This window comes from Pseudophryne corroboree, chromosome 6 (genome assembly GCF_028390025.1).
Source record: "Pseudophryne corroboree isolate aPseCor3 chromosome 6, aPseCor3.hap2, whole genome shotgun sequence".
Taxonomy (NCBI): domain Eukaryota; kingdom Metazoa; phylum Chordata; class Amphibia; order Anura; family Myobatrachidae; genus Pseudophryne; species Pseudophryne corroboree.
Genome location: NC_086449.1, coordinates 405,308,895 through 405,330,549, shown reverse-complemented (window position 1 = coordinate 405,330,549; position 21,655 = coordinate 405,308,895). Strand labels below are relative to the sequence as shown.

Below are 21,655 nucleotides of genomic sequence, written 5' to 3'. Positions count from 1 at the left end.
TGATAGTCAAGGTACCTCTTCTACAACAAGGGAAGGGGTATTATTCCACTCTATTTGTGGTACCGAAGCCGGATGGCTCGGTAAGGCCTATTCTAAATCTGAAGTCCTTGAACCTGTACATAAAGAAGTTCAAGTTCAAGATGGAGTCACTCAGAACAGTGATAGCGAACCTGGAAGAAGGGGACTTTATGGTATCCTTGGACATCAAGGATGCGTATCTCCACGTTCCAATTTACCCCTCACACCAGGGGTACCTCAGGTTCGTTGTACAAAACTGTCACTATCAGTTTCAGACGCTGCCGTTTGGTTTGTCCACGGCACCTCGGGTCTTTACAAAGGTAATGGCCGAGATGATGATTCTTCTTCGAAGAAAAGGCGTATTAATTATCCCATACTTGGACGATCTCCTAATAAGGGCAAGGTCCAGAGAACAGCTAGAGATGGGATTAGCACTATCTCAAGAGGTGCTAAAGCAGCACGGGTGGATTCTGAATATTCCAAAATCCCAATTAATGCCGACAACTCGTCTGCTGTTCCTAGGGATGATTCTGGACACGGTTCAGAAAAAGGTTTTTCTTCCCGAGGAAAAAGCCAAGGAGTTATCCGACCTGGTCAGGAACCTCCTAAAACCAGGAAAGGTGTCTGTACATCAATGCACAAGAGTCCTGGGAAAAATGGTGGCTTCTTACGAAGCAATTCCATTCGGCAGATTCCATGCAAGAATTTTCCAAAGGGATCTGTTGGACAAATGGTCAGGGTCGCATCTTCAGATGCACCTGCGGATAACCCTGTCTCCAAGGACAAGGGTATCTCTTCTGTGGTGGTTGCAGAGGGCTCATCTATTGGAGGGCCGCAGATTCGGCATACAGGATTGGATCCTGGTGACCACGGACGCCAGCCTGAGAGGCTGGGGAGCAGTCACACAAGGAAGAAACTTCCAGGGAGTGTGGTCGAGCCTGGAAAAGTCTCTTCACATAAACATTCTGGAACTAAGAGCAATCTACAATGCTCTAAGCCAGGCGGAACCTCTGCTTCAAGGAAGACCGGTGTTGATCCAGTCGGACAACATCACGGCAGTCGCCCATGTAAACAGACAGGGCGGCACAAGAAGCAGGAGTGCAATGGCAGAAGCTGCCAGGATCCTTCGCTGGGCGGAGAATCACGTGATAGCACTGTCAGCAGTGTTTATCCCGGGCGTGGACAACTGGGAAGCAGACTTTCTCAGCAGACACGATCTTCACCCGGGAGAGTGGGGACTTCATCCAGAAGTTTTCCACATGATAATAAACCGTTGGGAAAGACCAATGGTGGACATGATGGCGTCTCGCCTCAACAAAAAACTGGACAGGTATTGCGCCAGGTCAAGAGATCCGCAGGCAATAGCTGTGGACGCGCTGGTAACACCTTGGGTGTACCAGTCGGTGTATGTGTTTCCTCCTCTGCCTCTCATACCAAAGGTATTGAGAATCATACGGCAAAGCGGAGTAAGAAGGAAAAGGCATTCCAGAAGAAGTCATTCCTACCTTGATTAAGGCAAGAAAGGAAGTCACCGCGAAGCATTATCACCGCATTTGGCGGAAATATGTTGCGTGGTGCGAGGATCGGAGTGCTCCGACGGAGAAATTTCAACTGGGTCGTTTCCTACATTTCCTGCAATCAGGATTGTCTATGGGTCTCAAATTGGGATCTATTAAGGTTCAAATTTCGGCCCTGTCAATATTCTTCCAAAAAGAATTGGCCTCAGTCCCTGAGGTCCAGACGTTTGTCAAAGGAGTACTGCATATACAGCCTCCTGTGGTGCCTCCGGTGGCACCGTGGGATCTAAATGTAGTTTTAGATTTCCTCAAATCCCATTGGTTTGAACCACTAAAAAATGTGGATTTGAAATATCTCACATGGAAAGTGACTATGTTACTGGCCCTGGCTTCCGCCAGGAGAGTATCTGAACTGGCGGCTTTATCTTATAAAGGCCCTTATTTAATTTTCCATTCGGATAGGGCAGAGCTGCGGACGCGTCCGCATTTTCTCCCTAAGGTGGTATCAGCGTTTCACCTGAACCAGCCTATTGTAGTGCCTGCGGCTACAAGCGACTTGGAGGACTCCAAGTTGTTGGACGTTGTCAGAGCTTTAAAAATATACATTTCAAGGACGGCTGGAGTCAGAAAATCTGACTCGCTGTTTATACTGTATGCACCCAACAAGTTGGGTGCGCCTGCTTCTAAGCAGTCGATTGCTCGTTGGATTTGTAACACAATTCAACTTGCACATTCTGTGGCAGGCCTGCCACAGCCTAAATCTGTTAAGGCCCATTCCACAAGGAAGGTGGGCTCATCTTGGGCGGCTGCCCGAGGGGTCTCGGCATTACAACTCTGCCGAACAGCTACGTGGTCAGGGGAGAACACGTTTGTAAAATTCTACAAATTTGATACCCTGGCAAAAGAGGACCTGGAGTTCTCTCATTCGGTGCTGCAGAGTCATCCGCACTCTCCCGCCCGTTTGGGAGCTTTGGTATAATCCCCATGGTCCTTTCAGGAACCCCAGCATCCACTAGGACGATAGAGAAAATAAGAATTTACTTACCGATAATTCTATTTCTCGGAGTCCGTAGTGGATGCTGGGCGCCCATCCCAAGTGCGGATTATCTGCAATACTTGTACATAGTTATTGTTAACTAATTCGGGTTATTGTTTAGGGAGCCATCTTTCAGAGGCTCCTCTGTTATCATACTGTTAACTGGGTTTAGATCACAAGTTGTACGGTGTGATTGGTGTGGCTGGTATGAGTCTTACCCGGGATTCAAAATCCTCCCTTATTGTGTACGCTCGTCCGGGCACAGTACCTAACTGGAGTCTGGAGGAGGGTCATAGGGGGAGGAGCCAGTGCACACCACCTGATCTGGAAAAGCTTTACTTTTTGTGCCCTGTCTCCTGCGGAGCCGCTATTCCCCATGGTCCTTTCAGGAACCCCAGCATCCACTACGGACTCCGAGAAATAGAATTATCGGTAAGTAAATTCTTATTTTTATAACCCCGGAGTCAAGCCTACGAAGTGTATGGCGTGTATGGCCACCCTCAACCAGATTTGGGCGCAAATGCTGGGATTGATGGATAACCTCTCCCGTTGTGACTGCTCTACTTCTAGCTGTGGGCTGGTGTGCTCAGTGGCCCCAGTGATCGTGTGCAGCACCCCTGTGTATCTCCCGGAGTAAGACCTTACTTATCAAGCAGCCTTCCTCCGCTGTTGGTGTCTGGTCCGTCTCCTCGCTGGACTCTCACTCTTTCTGTAGCTGATAACCTGTGGTACTCTCCGTGAATGATCTTCCTCCCTCTACACCTGGTATACACACCGCGGCTGCTGTGTCAGGAAATGCTGCTGTCAACGTGGGAGACCAATTACTGAGCATCTGCTTCTGGTGCTTATTGTTCCTGTGAAGCTCCAGATTGCCTTGCTCTGCGGATAGGCAGTGATCTGTAAGACCATCCCTGCAGTGTTGCTGTGCATCTTGTATTCTGCAGGCTGTTCCCGATTACCTGCAGCTCCAGGGCAGCTGAGATCCTCTGTTAAGGGGGGTACTGACGGGGGAGATGTGTGCTGAGCGATCTTAACACAGACCGCTCAGCACACATCTCTCCTCCCGCTCAGCACAGCGCGATGTGCTGAGCGAGGGGGGGGGGGGGCGCTCACTTCACACAGCGCTGAAGTGAGCGACCCGCTAGATTGAGCCTGCATGCAGGCTCATTCTAGCACCGGCGATAGCGATGCGTGGGGCCGCGCATCGCTATCGCTGGGGGGACATACACATGGCAGATCTGTGTTTAAAATCTAGGCAATCTAGTCAGATTGCTTAGATTTTAAACACGGATCTCTCCGTGTGTACCCCCCTTTACTTCGGATTACTGTGCTAGTGCATCCAGAGTTACTGCTTCTCCTGGCTGGAACTGTTCTCACTCTGACTGACCAGCCGTCACAGAAGTCTCCTGTTCGGAATCACTGAAGTTCACTCTCATTTGACCACTTCAAAGTCCTTGGACACTGACTCTGCTGGTTCTCATTTCACCTAAACTCCAGTTTATGCTTCCAAACATCTCTGAGGCAGGATTAGTGGCCATATTAACTAATAAAATAGCCTGCTGTTGGGTTTTTCTTTTGACATTTTTCGTACCAGTGAATGGATATTATATTTGTTTTCTTCAGGTATATATGGGGCACATTGTTGTTGCTTCTGCTGTGTAACACCCACATTTAAGTACAGCCAAGTTGCCTTTAACAGGTTTAACTTCACATTTTAATTTACAGGGCTCTGGATTCTACACCGTTTTATTAGCCATACTTTAGTTTGTATGTTGTAATACTACCACCTGGTGGTACACTCGAGTATAACACCTCCTATTATAGTGGTATTATTTCATAAACCCGATACTTGCAATTTCTTTTCCAGGATTATTTCAACTTTATATCTGTGTTAATGTTATAGTGTTAGGTGACCCCTGAGTTTTATAACCTTGGTTTACAATTAAGATTTCCCAAGGTTTTTTTTTTTTCTTTAAGCAAGATACACTGTTTCTGGTATCGTGTCTGCTCACCGAATTTCCCAATTGGAAGAGTGCTCCTCTTCACCCCCTATCCTTCCTGTTTTGCCAACTGGAGTGGTTCTGCCTTTAGGTCTCAATGTTTCAGCTTTTGCTACTCATTTGGCAATGGAATTGTTGGAAATTCTAACACCCACCCTATCTAGATAGATCTAGAAGAATAAGTAGTGAGTAGTGGCCTTTAGACTTCGTATTGACCAAGTCATTAACGACTCTTTAATACATTTAAATCACTTCTGAATCCTCCCTCACCTACCCCACCAGCCACTATCAAGGCACAGGATCTTTCTTCCTACTTCAAGGAGAAGAGTGAAGGAAGAGTTCTGGAGACCATATCTCCAGAAGGATATAAATACATTAAAGAGTGTACAAAGAAGGACAACTAAATTGGTGCATGGCCTACATCACAAAACATATCCGGAAAGGCTAAAAGATCTTAACATGTATAGTTTGGAGGAGAGAAGGGAAAGGGGGTACATGATAGAAACGTTCAAATATACCAAGGGTTTTAACAAAGTTCAGGAGGGAAACATTCTTCAACTGTTGAAGAATGAAGAGGAGTATTAGAACTCAAGGACATACACTGAAACTGGAGGGAGGCAGGTTCAGGGGAAATTTAAGGAAAACTTACTTCACAGAAAGGGTAGTGGACAAGTAGAATAGCCTCCCATCAGAGGTGGTAGAGGCTAAGACTGTAGAGCAATTTAAACATGCTTGGGATAGGCATATGAATATCCTTACAAAGAATTAAGGTTCAAAAAGGGTTGAGATTACCTAAAGGATAAAAAAGGGGCAGACTAGATGGGCCAAGTGGTTCTTATCTGCCGTCAAATTCTATGTTTCTATGTATCTAAATGAAAAATTTAATAGCTTATTGGCTCCATTTGACACTGACCTGATCCCTCGGCATTTCCACACCCCTTGCCCTGGTACTCTAACCAATATTCAGAGTGACTCTGAAATTAATGAGCCAGCTCCAGTTAGTCCTGACGCCAAATCTGTTGATTTGATGCCCACGCCTCTTCCCGAGGATGTTGGCATCAATTTTTACTTGACACCTTCTCCGTAGGTTGCTTCTCTTACTTTAGAGTGGCTCCCTGCTACTCTTCTCTTTGCCACCCAGGATTACCTTGTGGGTCTGGGGTCTCATTAATGCACATGGACAGCGGACATGCCCTCAGTTTTACTGACATTTTTACCTTTAATATTCTAGATAAGCAGCTGTGCTTACTTAATGGGATGAAACATACTCATATGCGACAAATGTTCTTATGGCAATTAGGATTATCCACCGCTGAGTTTATACCATCTCTGTATCAAGGCCCCAGAGGTGCTGTAACTTAAATGATGGTTAACTGTCCCTGCCCTATGGTATTCCTTATATTGGATCTTTCACCAATATGTACTAATCTGAATTGATAAATTGATAATTAATATTCTACCTGTAATTGACGTGTTTCTTGATTATTTGTCTCACTATATTGGCTTTCTTTTTTTGTTCCCCTTTATTTTATATTTTAATGACCCTATACTTTCTAACCGTTTGGACTGAGTCTCGCCTTTATGTTGCCAATTGCATGTTTTGTAAGTATATATGTACTTATACTTATGCACTTGGACAGGAAGTTGCTTCCTAGTATGGATTCACACCGCTTAAATCTAAAATCTTTTCAGTTATGTGCACTCAAATAACTCCCTGTAGTCTGTTCTTACTTACTATCTTGGTTACGAAGCCTTATGGATATCAATACTTACCTGATGTGTCCTGCATATAAGTCTCCCCTTTTTTGTTAATTCAATTTCTTCTTTATACTCTCTCCTGTTGCTCTAATGTTTCTTATAATTTGTATTATTTCTTTGTTTAAACACTGATTTTATTTATTTTCTTCATGATGCTTTTGGTGACTGTCCTACACTGGTCACCTCAGCAGTCATTGCTCAACTTATTTGAACCTGATTTTATTTCTCATACATTACCATTGTGTCTGAACCGTTCATTCCATGACATAAATGCTACATAAATACTTTGTTTAGTATTTTATTATTCACAAACTCTGTTTTGGGGGCACTCTTAACTACAGTGAGAAATAGAATCCAGAGAAACCGTGTCAATGATAATAAATCTAAAATCTAACTTTTATTAAGTATACATTAAAATAACTAATGGGGACATAGGACAAAACATAGACATACATAAAACATAAAATTAAATTGGAATTTACTGGACAGCGATTAATTGCCGTGTATCAAAAATGTATGTTCCAATTGAGGCCTGATAGATGTTAGGTATTACAGAGATTTCATGGACCAAATTTATAATTGGACATCGATAGGTCCTAATAAGTGCATGTGCTAGAAAATGACACTCCTATTTGTAATGAATGCTAGAACGTCTATCGGACTGTTCAATAAACACCATTGCATGTATTGTGCTTGATAATTTAATTGTTGCTTAAATCTGAAAAGCTTCAAAATGATGGACTTTTGTAGCAAATCCCGATCATGTACCTTCTATCCGTCAAACAGATTCTGCCATGTATCGAATAGTACAACAGTTTCAATGTGCGTAACATAGATACAAAGTGTCTCATTCATTGCCTGCCAGAGAGTGTTCCATACTAGTAACAATTCACTCTCATGTATCTGATGCCTATAAAAAAAAAGAAGAAGGGGGGATTGAATTTGACAATATACCGAATTCAGTATGAATAGCACAGATACAGTGTCACATATTGTAAATGCCAGAAAGTAATTTCCAATGACTAGCCTTGATTGTAACAATGTACTCCCCATATATCAACAGCACCTATCCGTATATGCCCTCAGTTTGTATGAAACAACAGAACATTATAGGCTTATAATCTCTCTCTACCTGATTGATTTATCAAGTGCAATCCTCGCTATCAAGGAAATATAAACGTCACAAAACACAGTGGGGGTCATTCAGACCCGATCGCATGCTGCATTTTTATGTAGCCGTGCGATCGGGTCTGAACAGCGCATGCGTGGGGGCCGCAATGCACAGGCGCGTCGCTAGCCGGCGCCGGGCAGCGATGAGAACAACGAAGAAAGCATTTGCAGTGGCGAACGCAAGAAGATTGACAGGAGGAGGCCGTCTGGGGGTGTCAACTCACTGTTTTCTGGGAGTGTCGAGGAAAACGCATGCGTGCCCGGCTGTTTCCAGGGAGGGATCCTGACGTCAGCTCCAGCAAGGATCATCGCAGCGGGTGAGTAAGTCCTGAGCTGTGCAGAGACTGCACAAGCGTTTGCAGCCCTGCACAGCAAATCCCCCCTCCCCTGTGGGCGGCGATTACCTGGTCGCAGCAGTGCAAAAAATAGCCTGCGTGTGACCAGGTCTGAATTAGGCCCAGTACCCTTTACAAACCGGCAACTGCGTAACAATCACTAGTAAATTGTCACAAAAAATTCCTTGATTTCATAGGACACAACAGAGCAGTTCAAACACAACTCAATGATTGCAATAATAAACTACGTGTAGCATCTTAAACAGTCTCAAAAGAGATGGAAATAGTCCAGCAGATCCTGTCCTGGTTGATATCTGCTTTCTCATCCTCTTGACCGCCTGACGAATCGGGCTGGATCAGTGGAGGGTGGATGAGAGTACCACCAGGACGTCTGCTGGTGTGAAAAGAAAGTTAAGTAGCCTTACTGCTGTTTGTGTTAGAGCGTTGTTGACACCCTGATATCAGCAGACATTGCAGGGTGTCAAGCCGCAATTCGAAAATGAGTGAAGACTGAAAGGAAAAAGATGCTACCTCAGTCAGGGTGTAGTGATTAGCAGAGTGTATTATTCATTCAGACATGCTGGTCGGTTGGAATTTGGTTACTTATCTATATCTCTATCTCCTTATGCAATTTAAAGCATCTCCACTCAACTTTGAGGGTTATTAGGGCAAGGAGAGATCCTGTGCGGTAGAACCCATTTTGTTTTTTTACAGGTATTTTATTATTCACGTAAGTTTTCATATTATCCTTTGTCATACAGTATATGCTCTCAAACTATTTGGTATATTGCAACAGAATTCCGCCTAAATGCTTACCTCCTTATTGCATTATCTAAATTGCTAGTTGAGCTGAGTGACTGACTAATATTGTCTTGTATTCATTTCTGTCCATTAAAATATACCATAATGTAAGGTTCTCCGGGAAACAGACTGCTGACCTGCAGTTGTTGCCCACTTCTTTTGGTTTGGAAAATATTAGAAAAAGCAGTGGTGAAGTTAAGGAATTAAGTGCAGTCACTCTCTGGTATATTATGCAGATTTATTAAGTGGTTTCCATTATTGTGTCTAGCACCGTTTTCTTGCTTTCATCTAAGGTTCTTTTTGAATGGTCTGTAACAACATTGTCATATTGTATCAATGTGCTCACTTCAAAATGTTACATATGTTGTATCTACTATTTGTAATGTCTGTTACTGATGTTTATGCTTCAATAACAAAAAAAGTAATAAAAAAATTGGGATCCTACATGTCCTTTTCTGGGTCCAATCGGAATGAAGTTTCTTATTAATCTTATCAATGATTCAAATATAAAAACACAGGCTTGTTTGGACACTATAAAGGTGTTGCAAGGAGGAGGGGGGTGACAATGCTGCTGGGCTGTGTAGCATACAGGACACTCTGCACCAGAGCCGTAACTAGACATTTTGGCACCCTTTGGCAGAAAGTGAATTGGTGCTCCCCCTCCTATATTCGAAAGAATAGACTGTGGACAGCAAAAATGTAGGGGTGTGGCCACATAATAGTGCCAATTCACCCTACACTACACAGTAGTGCTGCTTATACACATTGCACCAGATAGAACCTCCTATACACACTGCGCCAGGTAGAACCTCCTATACACACTGCGCCAGGTAGAGCACGTTATACATGTTGCGCCAGATAGAGCACGGTATACACTTTGTGCCTGGTTGAGAACTTATACACATTGTTCCAGGCAGAGCACAGAGAAAGGTGTGTGTTTGTGGGGGGTGGGGGGGGGGGGGGGGGGGGGGCAGTTATTACTCATACACACAGGGGAGGGGGACAGTTATACACACAGTTATAATACACATAGGGGGAGGGCAGTTCTTACATTTCTCCAGTACTACCCAGCTCCTCTGCCCTGTGGAGCTCCAACAGGTTATCGTGGAAGAGGGGAACGGGTGACAGGGTGGGGGGGTAAGAAGTGGGTGAGTCTAGTCCTCGGAATGAGAGGAGCTTATTACAATATAGAGCGGCAGGTTAGACGGAATGAACGGGGCGGGTCTGGTCCTGCAGGAGCTCCCCCCTACTCTTCTCCAGCTTCCCATATCACTGAGCGCTGAATGGAATTTGTCCAAAATACTCATTCACTTTTTCACTTGGGCTACAGTAATCAGGTGCACTGTCTGATTTTTATTTTTTATTTTGATTATACACAGTAGATGTTGTGTCCAGCAAATAATTTTACAGCAGGTCTTGCAGTAAAACATGTCCCTGTATTTTAATATTGTGTAATATAGGTTCCCAAGATCAAATCCGGTGTTGTTAGACAAATGGTGCCGGGCTATGAAAAGAGCCACAGCCTCAGGGGAGTTGTGGATGCCCTCCCGATACCAGCGATTGTGCAGCTTACATTTTCAGAAAAGCTGCTTTGACACCACTGGGCAGACAAAGCGGTTAAGAGATGACGTCATACCCAGCATCTTTAACTTCCCAGAAGAGATGCAGGTGAGCACGCTGTGTGTGTGTTTTATGTTCAGCATACCTGGGGGTAAATTTACTAAGGTGGGAGATTTTTAGAACTGGTGATGTTGCCCATGGCAACCAATCAGATTCTACTTACCATTTATCAAGCTGCTTCTAGCAGATAGTAGATATAATCTGATTGGTTGCTATGGGCAACATCACCAGTTCTAAAAATCTCCCACCTTAGTAAATTTACCCCCTGCTGTCTGCAACATCTTTGCTGAGGTATCACGCAAGGAAGAGTCACAGTCATCTAAAGCTGGGCATAAACAATACAATTGTTTGGTAGACCAGCTGTCCAATCTGGCAGGTTAGAGTGAAAATCTGGTATTATATGTTAGCAAATGACAATCGACCATTTGCTCTCAAACACTGGAAACTGGTCAAAAACTGGCGTTCCTGGATTTAACTGATTTGTCTGAAAGAGTTTTCGTCCATTTTCCAGTGTTTGGGGGCAAATGGTCGATTGTCATTTGTTCCCATACATTACCAGATTTTCATTCCATCCAGCTAGATTGAACAGCTGGTCTACAGAAAAGAGGAAAGGGAAAGAATATACATTAGGATTCAGTGCCCCCAAAAAAGAGAGTTCTTTCCCTTTCCTCTTCTCTGTATACTTGATATTTAACTACACTGGGAACACCTCCACCCCCTTATGCTGCTTTCAGATCGCAAATGCCGGATCCCACCCGGTAAGAGAAACGTGTCCTTACCGGGTGGGATCCGGCATTTGCGCTCCTTTGCTGGCTTTCCGACCCGGCAATATACCGGGTCGGTTGCCATAGCAGCGGGAGGGGCAGCAGCAGCAGCAGGGGCGGGGGTGGATGCGGAGCTGGGAGATGAGCTCATCTCCTGCGCCGCCTCTCCCTATGCTGTAAATGGGAGCCGTGTCGCATCGGAACGGCTCCCATTCACACTGCACCTGACCCGGTATTCAACCCTGTAATAACCCTTCTTTTTTACCGGGTTGAATTACCGGGTCAGGCGACCCGCTAATTCACCAAAGGAGCTTTCACATCGCACACTGACCCGTTTCGACACGGCAATATGCCGTGTCGATACCGGGTTATTTGTGCGATGTGAAAGGGGTATTACTGTACCCACCAGGATGTGGTTGTGAATTATTCTGTTTCTGGCTTGTGTAGATATCCTACCTCATCATATAATACATATAAGTGATCTCATCTGTGCTTAGGTGTTTATTTCTCTTATCCCCTGCCCTCACATGAACATGTGGTCTGCCAGATATGTGTATAGTGTATGCCTATCTTAAGGTTTGGTACATTGTGCTTGGAGTGGAGTATTATATTCAAACATTATTAATGTTATTTTAGAATTGTATGTTTTTCTGATTACTTCAAATAGTGGCCTACCTGCCCCCTAACAGGTTTAATCAATGTTATAAGAATGAGAGCAGGGTTATACCACACCAAGGGCCTTATTCAACATGCGGGGGGACACCCAGCACAGGACAAGTCCGCCCCGCATGCCGGGCCCTTCCCCCCTGCTAACATGCAAACGCTTCGCTCAGCAGCGAAGCGCTTGCATGTTAAGGATAACCCTCTGCCTGCGCAGCCTAGCTGCAAAGGCAGACGGCTACCCTCCATGTTTTGGCTCACAGCGGCTGCGTGTTACGTTACGCAGCCGCCGCGGCCTGCCCCGCAAATGGTTTCCCAATACCGCCCCAAAAACATCACATCGACGTTCCCTCCCGTCCCACGAACGCCTCTGCCTGTTGATCAGGGAGAGGCGTTCGCATATGTGAGATGCCATCGCATATCACTGTATCCACACGCACAGTACGGCTTCTGCGCATGCGCACACTCCAGAAGGGCTTCAGCATGCCAACGCATCATCATGTCAACACAGGTTTCAGATTGACCGTTTCAGCTTGTAATGAAATTTGGTATAATAAATGCTGCCACGGGTTTAAAGAAAACCCCCCAAATCTTAGGCTGATAAGTACATTTCTCTTAAGTCCTAGAGGATACTGGGGTCCACATTAGTACCATGGGGTATAGACGGGTCCACTAGGAGCCATGAGCACTTTCAGAAATTGATAGTGTGGGCTGACTCCTCCCTCTATGCCCCTCCTACCAGACTCAGTTTAGAATATGTGCCCGTTGGAGCCGGTCACGCTTGGGAAGCTCCTAAAGAGTTTTCTGCATTTATTTTCTTTTTTATTGTTTTCAGGCAGGTCTGGCTGGCAGACTGCCTGCTTCGTGGGACTTGGGGGGGGGAAACGGCCCAACCTCTGTAGGGTTAATGCTCCCGTTCCCTGCTGACAGGACACTGAGCTCCTGAGGGTCCTATTCGCAAGCCCCACCATGGCGAGTGTACAGACCCGCAGCACGCCGCCACCCCTAACAGAGCCAGAAGTCAGACGAGTGGTGAGTAGGTGGCCGGCGTCTCGGTTAGCTGGTCGCCGGCTGTAATGGCGGCACAAGGGTAGGAGCGCAGCGCTGACATGTAGGCTGCGCTTCAGGCTTCAGAGACACTGTAGTGATCGCTGTGAGGGGCGAGCTGAAGCCACTAATGATACCCACACTGGCAGAACTCACTGTAGAACAGAATAATTACCTCAGCCAGTATGAAAAACCTGGGAAGACCGCGCACCATTAAGGGGGCGGGGCTTCACTCTCAGCGGATCCAGCAGCTCACCAGCGCCATTTTCCCTCTGCAGCTATACACAGGCAGATTGACAGGGAAGCATAGCTCCTCCACAAGGACTCCAGAACACCTCAGCGGTACCAGGGGGTCATAGCAGGGGCGGAGCAATATTTGGTGTACTAAGCCCTGTTAAGGGTACTTAGTTTGTGACCCAGTTAAACTTGTTATTTAGCTATAGGGGCGCTGTGTAGCTGGCTCCGTTATACTCTGTGTCTCCCTAGGAGGGCTCTGTGTGGGTTAACTGCGCTTTTAACCTATATCCTGTGTGTGTGTTCTTTCACATTTACTATGTCAAAGCAGTGTATATCATGCACAGCAGAGTGTTTTTCTCAATCTGGGGGATCACTGCCGTGTACTCAGGATAGTACACATTCTTAGGCTAGTGGATCTGAACCAGTATGGTTAGATTCATTAAAAGGGATGATTTCAAATATTTAGAATAAATTATCCCAAAATGAGAAAGAGATGCAATACTTAAGGCAATCTGTTGATGACCTGATGAATAGAGATTCAGTGGTCATTCCAGTGTCTCAGACCCCTGCCATTTGTCCATGCAGGCTGATACCGATGATGAAATAGATAATATGTAAGTGCGCAGTCAGCAGCAGCTGGTAAGGGGATGGTCAGTTCCCCAATAAACTAAAGAAGAAAAAACACAGGATACCAGCGCTGACTGTACAAATTATAAAAAGACGGTTTGCTGAATATAAAATACAATTTATTAGACCATTGAAAAACAGGAATCGATTCCTATTATCTGATAGATAACACTTGCAATCATAATCTCTCCCTGGAGAGATGTATTAAAAGTCCACTCTTCTCTGAGACATGTGTTGTAAAGGCTAGGACAATCTCCAGATAGCACTCACTGTAGCAGAAATAGTTACCAGTTCCACATTAGACGTATATGATGGCATCAGCTTTAGGAAAAGTCCATTGCTAGCTGCAGATGTGGATCGGTCTTTATTTGTGGTAATTTCCCAGTGATAGGAACAGTGTCCAATTGTAGAAACAAAAAGCGGAATGGATCTGTCTAAGGCGCCCCTGGCTGCTGAGTGATGTATGACAACAGAGAGAACACCACTCTCTAAACAAATAACCAATGCTACAAAATAAATGTCAACATATAACATCAAGCGCCAAAACAAATGGAAAACTTCCCTTAGGTATGGAAAATCCTGTAGAGGATAGTTCTTTCTACTTCCCAGTTGATGGTCTCTCCTTCCACTCTCAATGCAGATTGTACATGTAAAAGGATATAACAATACAATAGTGTAGTATGTCTATGATAGGTAATATTGCACCCGAGTGGTAGGTTCTGAAGTTAGGGAATAGTGCAGATCCTTCACCATAACTTTAAAGACTTCCCTTTCAGTTAGATGGTTATATTCCGGTATGCATACCCCAACTCACAAGCAAGATGTTTTCTCTGACGTCCTAGTGGATGCTGGGGACTCCGTAAGGACCATGGGGAATAGACGGCTCCGCAGGAGACTGGGCACATCTAAGAAAGATTTAGGACTATCTGGTGTGCACTGGCTCCTCCCCCTATGACCCTCCTCCAAGCCTCAGTTAGATTTCTGTGCCCGGCTGAGCTGGATGCACACTAGGGGCTCTCCTGAGCTCCTAGAAGAAAGTATAGTTTAGGTTTTTTATTTTCAGTGAGACCTGCTGGCAACAGGCTCACTGCAACGAGGGACTAAGGGGAGAAGAAGCGAACCTACCTAAGTGGTGGTAGCTTGGGCTTCTTAGGCTACTGGACACCATTAGCTCCAGAGGGATCGAACACAGGACCAGACCTCGTCGTCCGTTCCCGGAGCCGCGCCGCCGTCCCCCTTACAGAGCCAGAAACAAGAAGGTGGTCCGGAAAATCGGCGGCTGAAGACTTCTGTCTTCTCCAAGGTAGCGCACAGCACTGCAGCTGTGCGCCATTGCTCCTCATGCACACCACACACTGCGGTCACTGATGGGTGCAGGGTGCTGGGGGGGGGGCGCCCTGAGCAGCAATAATAACACCTTGGCTGGCAAAACTAACACCATATATAGCCCCAGAGGCTATATAGGTGTATATTAACCCCTGCCAGAAACGATAAAATAGCGGGAGAAAGCCCGCCGAAAAAGGGGCGGAGCCAACTCCCTCAGCACACTGGCGCCATTATTCCCTCACAGCTTCGCTGGAAGGAAGCTCCCTGGCTCTCCCCTGCAGTCCTGCACTACAGAAAGGGTAAAAAAGAGAGGGGGGGCACAATTTAGGCGCAGTATATATATATTATAGGCAGCTATAGGGGAAAACACTCTGTATAGTGATATCCCTGTGTTATATAGCGCCCTGGTGTGTGCTGGCATACTCTCCCTCTGTCTCCCCAAAGGGCTTTGTGGGGTCCTGTCCTCTGTAAGAGCATTCCCTGTGTGTCTGCTGTGTGTCGGTACTGCTGTGTCGACATGTATGATGAGGATAATGATGTGGAGGCGGAGCAAATGCCTGTGAATGTGATGTCACCCCCTGCGGGGTCGACACCAGTGTGGATGGACTTATGGAAGGAATTACGTGACAGTGTCAGCTCCTTACATAAAAGGTTTGACGACATAGGACAGCCGGCTACTCAGCTTGTGCCTGTCCAAGCGTCTCAAATGTCATCAGGGGCTATAAAACGCCCGCTACCTCAGATGACAGATACAGATGTCGACACGGATACCGACTCCAGTGTCGACGATGATGAGACGAGTGTACCCTCCAATAGATCCACCCGTTATATGATTGAGGCTATGAAAAATGTTTTACACATTTCTGATGATACCCCAGGTACCACAAAAAAGGGTATTATGTTTGGTGAGAAAAAACTACCAGTAGTTTTTCCTGCATCTGACGAATTAAATGAGGTGTGTGAGGAAGCGTGGACTTCCCCAGATAAGAAATTGATCATTTCTAAACGGTTAATGGCTGCGTACCCTTTCCCGCCAGAGGATAGGTCACGCTGGGAAACACCCCCTAGGGTAGATAAAGCATTGACACGCTTATCAAAGAAGGTGGCACTACCGTCTCCAGATACGGCCGCCCTAAAAGAACCTGCTGATAGAAAGCTGGAAAGTACCCTAAAAGCTATATACACACACACTGGCATTATATTGAGACCCGCTATTGCATCAGCTTGGATGTGCAGTGCTGCTGCTGCGTGGTCAGACTCCCTGTCGGAAAACATTGATACCATGGATAGGGACAATATTTTGCTAACGATTGACCATATAAAAGACGCGGTCTTATACATGCGTGATGCACAGAGGGATATTTGCCGGCTGGCATCAAAAATAAGCGCTATGTCCATTGCCGCCAGACGGGGGTTATGGGCTAGGCAATGGTCAGGTGATGCCGACTCCAAGCGGCACATGGAAGTTTTACCCTATAAAGGGGCGGAACTTTTTGGGGAAGGTCTTTCAGACCTCGTTTCCACAGCTACTGCTGGGAAATCGACTTTTTTGCCACAGGCTACCCCACAGCAAAAGAAAGCACCGTATTATCAGGTACAGTCCTTTCGGCCCCAGAAAAATAAGCGGGCTAGAGGCTCATCCTTTCTGCCGAGGGGCAGAGGAAGGGGGAAAAAGCTGCAGCACACAGCTAGTTCCCAGGAGCAGAAGTCCTCCCCTGCGTCCGGTAAGTCCACAGCATGACGCTGGGGCTGCTCAGGCGGAATCGGGAACGGTGGGGGCACGTCTCAGGTTTTTCAGCACACAGTGGGCTCTCTCACAAGTGGATCCCTGGGTCCTTCAAGTAGTATCTCAGGGGTACAGGCTGGAATTCGAGATGTCTCCCCCCCCCCCCGCCGTTTCCTAAAATCTGCCTTGCCGGCAACTCCCTCTGCCAGGGAGGCAGTGTTGGTGGCTATTCAAAAACTGTATTCACAGAAAGTGATCGTCAAGGTACCCCTCCTTCAGCAAGGAAAGGGTTACTACTCCACAATGTTTGTGGTACCGAAACCGGACGGTTCGGTGAGACCCATCTTAAATTTAAAAACCTTGAACACTTATATCAAAAGGTTCAAGTTCAAGATGGAATCGCTCAGGGCGGTTATTGCGAGCCTGGAGGAGGGGGATTACATGGTATCCCTGGACATCAAGGATGCGTACCTGCATGTCCCCCTTTACCCTCCGCACCAGGAGTACCTCAGATTTGTGGTACAGGACTGTCACTATCAGTTCCAGACGCTGCCGTTCGGGTTATCCACGGCACCGAGGGTCTTTACCAAGGTAATGGCCGAAATGATGATACTCCTTCGCAAGAAGGGAGTTTTAATTATCCCGTACTTGGACGATCTCCTGATAAAGGCGAGGTCCAAAGAACAGTTGATAGTGGGGGTGGCACTTTCTCAGGAAGTGCTACAACAGCACGGCTGGATTCTAAACATTCCAAAGTCACAGCTGGTCCCGGCAACACGTCTTCTGTTCCTGGGAATGATTCTGGACACAGACCAGAAAAGAGTGTTTCTTTCACTGGAAAAAGCCGAGGAATTGTCATCTCTGGTCAGAGACATTCTAAAACCAGGAAAAGTGTCGGTACATCAATGCACACGAGTCCTGGGAAAAATGGTAGCTTCGTACGAAGCAATTCCATTCGGAAGGTTCCACGCAAGGACGTTCCAGTGGGACCTGTTGGACAAATGGTCCGGGTCCCATCTCCTGATGCAACAGCGGATAACCCTATCGGCCAGAACCAGGGTGTCGCTGCTGTGGTGGCTGCAGAGGGCTCATCTACTAGAGGGCCGCAGATTCGGAATACAGGACTGGGTCCTGGTGACCACGGATTCCAGCCTTCGGGGCTGGGGAGCAGTCACAAAGGGAAGAAATTTCCAAGGACTGTGGTCAAATCAGGAGATTTCTCTTCACATAAATATCCTGGAGCTAAGGGCCATTTACAATGCCCTAAGCCAGGCAAGACCCCTGCTTCAAAACCAGCCGGTACTGATCCAGTCAGACAACATCACGGCGGTCGCCCATGTAAACAGACAGGGCGGCACGAGAAGCAGGATGGCGATGGCAGAAGCCACAAGGATTCTCATATGGACAGAGAATCATGTGTTAGCACTGACGGCAGTGTTCATTCCGGGAGTGGACAACTGGGAATCAGACTTCCTCAGCAGGCACGACCTCCACCCGGGAGAATGGGGACTTCATCCAGAAGTCTTCCAAATGCTGGTCAACCGGTGGGAAAAACCACAGGTAGACATGATGGCGTCCCGCCTCAACAAGAAGTTGAAAAGATATTGCGCCCGGTCAAGAGACCCTCAGGCGATAGCGGTGGACGCTCTAGTGACACCATGGGTGTACCAGTCGGTTTATGTGTTTCCTCCTCTACCTCTCATACCCAAGGTACTGAGAATAATAAGAAGGCGAGGAGTGAAAACCATACTCGTGGTTCCGGATTGGCCAAGAAGAGCTTGGTACCCGGAACTTCAAGAGATGCTTACAGAGGACCCTTGGCCTCTGCCGCTCAGACAAGACCTGCTGCAGCAGGGACCCTGTCTGTTCCAAGACTTACTGCGGCTGCGTTTGACGGCATGGCGGTTGAACACCGGATCCTGGAGGAAAAGGGTATTCCGGACGTAGTCATCCCTACCCTGATCAAAGCCAGGAAGGATGTCACCGCAAGACATTATCACCGCATTTGGCGAAAATATGTTGCTTGGTGTGAGGCCATGAAGGCCCCGACGGAGGAATTTCAACTGGGTCGATTCCTGCACTTCCTGCAAGCAGGGGTGACGTTGGGCCTCAAATTGGGGTCCATAGAGGTCCAGATTTCGGCTCTGTCGATTTTCTTCCAAAAAGAACTGGCTTCACTGCCCGAAGTTCAGACTTTTGTCAAAGGAGTACTGCATATTCAGCCTCCTTTTGTGCCCCCAGTGGCACCTTGGGATCTCAATGTGGTTCTGGCATTCCTGAAATCACATTGGTTCGAACCACTTAAGACTGTGGATTTAAAATATCTCACGTGGAAAGTGGTCATGCTGTTGGCCTTGGCGTCGGCCAGGCGGGTTTCAGAATTGGCGGCTTTGTCTTGTAAAAGCCCTTATCTGATTTTCCATATGGATAGGCCAGAATTGAGGACTCGTCCTCAGTTTCTCCCAAAGGTGGTCTCAGCTTTTCACTTGAACCAACCTATTGTGGTGCCTGCGGCTACTAGGGACTTGGAGGATTCCAAGTTGCTGGACGTAGTCAGGGCCCTAAAAATTTATATTTCCAGGACGGCTGGAGTCAGAAAGACTGACTCGCTGTTTATCCTGTATGCACCCACCAAGCTGGGTGCTCCTGCTTCTAAGCAGTCTATTGCGCGCTGGATTTGTAGCACTATTCAGCTGGCGCATTCTGCGGTAGGCTTACCGCAGCCTAAATCTGTAAAAGCCCATTCCACACGGAAGGTGGGCTCATCTTGGGCGGCTGCCCGAGGGGTCTCGGCTTTACAACTTTGCCGAGCAGCTACTTGGTCGGGGGCAAACACGTTTGCAAAATTCTACAAATTTGATACCCTGGCTGAGGAGGACCTGGAATTCTCTCATTCGGTGCTGCAGAGTCATCCGCACTCTCCCGCCCGTTTGGGAGCTTTGGTATAATCCCCATGGTCCTTACGGAGTCCCCAGCATCCACTAGGACGTCAGAGAAAATAAGATTTTACTCACCGGTAAATCTATTTCTCGTAGTCCGTAGTGGATGCTGGGCGCCCATCCCAAGTACGGATTGTCTGCAATACCTGTACATAGTTATTGTTACAAAAATCGGGTTTTGTTGTGAGCCATCTCTTCAGAGGCTCCATTTGTTATCATACTGTTAACCGGGGTTCCTATCACGTGTTATATGGTGTGATTGGTGTGGCTGGTATGAGTCTTACCCGGGATTCAAAAATCCTTCCTTATTGTGTCAGCTCTTCCGGGCACAGTTCCTAACTGAGGCTTGGAGGAGGGTCATAGGGGGAGGAGCCAGTGCACACCAGATAGTCCTAAATCTTTCTTAGATGTGCCCAGTCTCCTGCGGAGCCGTCTATTCCCCATGGTCCTTACGGAGTCCCCAGCATCCACTACGGACTACGAGAAATAGATTTACCGGTGAGTAAAATCTTATTTTTTCAAACATAAAAAGGTATCTTTAAACGGATGTATTATATCCCCAAGAAAGACTGTCTAGCGGGCGTACCCCAACTCACAGCAAATGGTGATATATAAAACACATAAAGGTTTCTTTCTGAGGTGACAAGAGATGACAGCGTACCCCAACTCACAATTCAGTTGATTTTTGTAAGCGTATAAAGGTTTCTTTCAGCATCCAGAGGAAAAACCAAACAATGGATGAAAAGTCCAATGAATTTATTCCATAAAAAAGATGTATCCCAAAATGGTTAACAAGAAGGGAAATACAGAAATGTCCATAAAACATATAAAAATTACAAGGAGCAATGTTGCATGGTCTCACCCAAGGAAACAGGCTGCCTTGTCCAATTGTAGCCCAAAGTATCAGAGTCCCAGTGTGATATCAGAGAGTGGTGTCCAGGTCGGTGAATAGGCTCAACGCGTTTCGCTGGCAACAAAGTGATCCAGCTTCCTCAGGAGCATAAATTCAGTGTATATTCGGTATCTATTTATACCCTTCTAAATAGATTGATATCCTGCACCTGTTCAGTGCTTAATTAAAAACACAGCAATTTGAAGCAACTTGGGTAAATCCTGACAAGAAGTTTCAGGTCCCAAAACGGTTACTCACATCCTTCCCGTTTCCTCAGGATGATAGGAAAAAATGGGAAAACCCACCGATAGTTGACGCATCGGTTTCTAGACTGTCTCGTAAGATAGTTTTACCTGTTCCTGGGGCAGCTTCCTTGAAGGATGCTGCAGACCGCAAGATTGAGACCACTCTCATATCTCTGTACACAGCTGCGGGGGTGGCCCAGAGACCCACTATAGCTTGTGCATGGATCCCTAGGGTCATTGCAAAATGGTCAGGTAATCTAATTGACAGGTTAGATTCTTTATCGGGGGGGGGGGAGGGGGGAGATAATTTTACTCCTACAACATATACAGGATTCTGCTAACTTTATGGTGGAGGCCATAAAGGAAATTGGTTTACGCGATGCACGCACCACTGCTATGGCAGTGTCAGCATGTAGGGGCTTATGGCTATGCCGGTGGACTGCGAACGCGGATTCCAGGAGAGGCGTGGAAAGCCTACCTTTCACAGGTGAAGCCCTTTTTGGAGATGAACTGGATACGTGGATATCCAAGGCTACGGCGGGTAAGTCTACATACTTTCCTTCCGCAGCTCCCCTGGCTAGACAATCCTACACTGCACCAACTCTGCAATCCTTTTGGACAGCGAAGTTTAAAAACAAGACCAAAGGTTCTTCTACGGCCTTCAAAGGCAATTGAGGTAAACCCAGAAAACCAGCAACTGCAGGTTCACAGGAACAGAACCTCGATTCTGCTTCCTCTAAGCCTTCAGCATGACGGTGGTCCGCACTGCCTGGAAGACAGGCAGGTGGGAGCCCATTTGAGATTCTTCAGTCACATATAGGCAACGTCATGCCAGGATCCCTGGATCAAAGATCTTATAGCCCAGGGATACAGACTGGAGTTTCAGGAACTCCCACCTCACAGATTCTTCAAATTAGGCTTACTAGCTTCTCAAGAA

The 21,655-nt window shown here is 46.6% G+C and overlaps 1 protein-coding gene across 2 annotated transcripts in view; it reads left to right on the top strand.

Moving 5' to 3' along the window:
- Window positions 1-21,655, top strand: part of THAP9 (THAP domain containing 9) — a 98,179-nt gene that overhangs the window by 8,065 nt on the left and 68,459 nt on the right. For both annotated transcript variants that reach the window (XM_063926889.1, XM_063926890.1), the window contains exon 3: window positions 10,096-10,303. In XM_063926889.1, coding sequence (XP_063782959.1) covers window positions 10,096-10,303 — 208 coding nt within the window. The remainder of the gene's footprint in view (window positions 1-10,095; window positions 10,304-21,655) is intronic.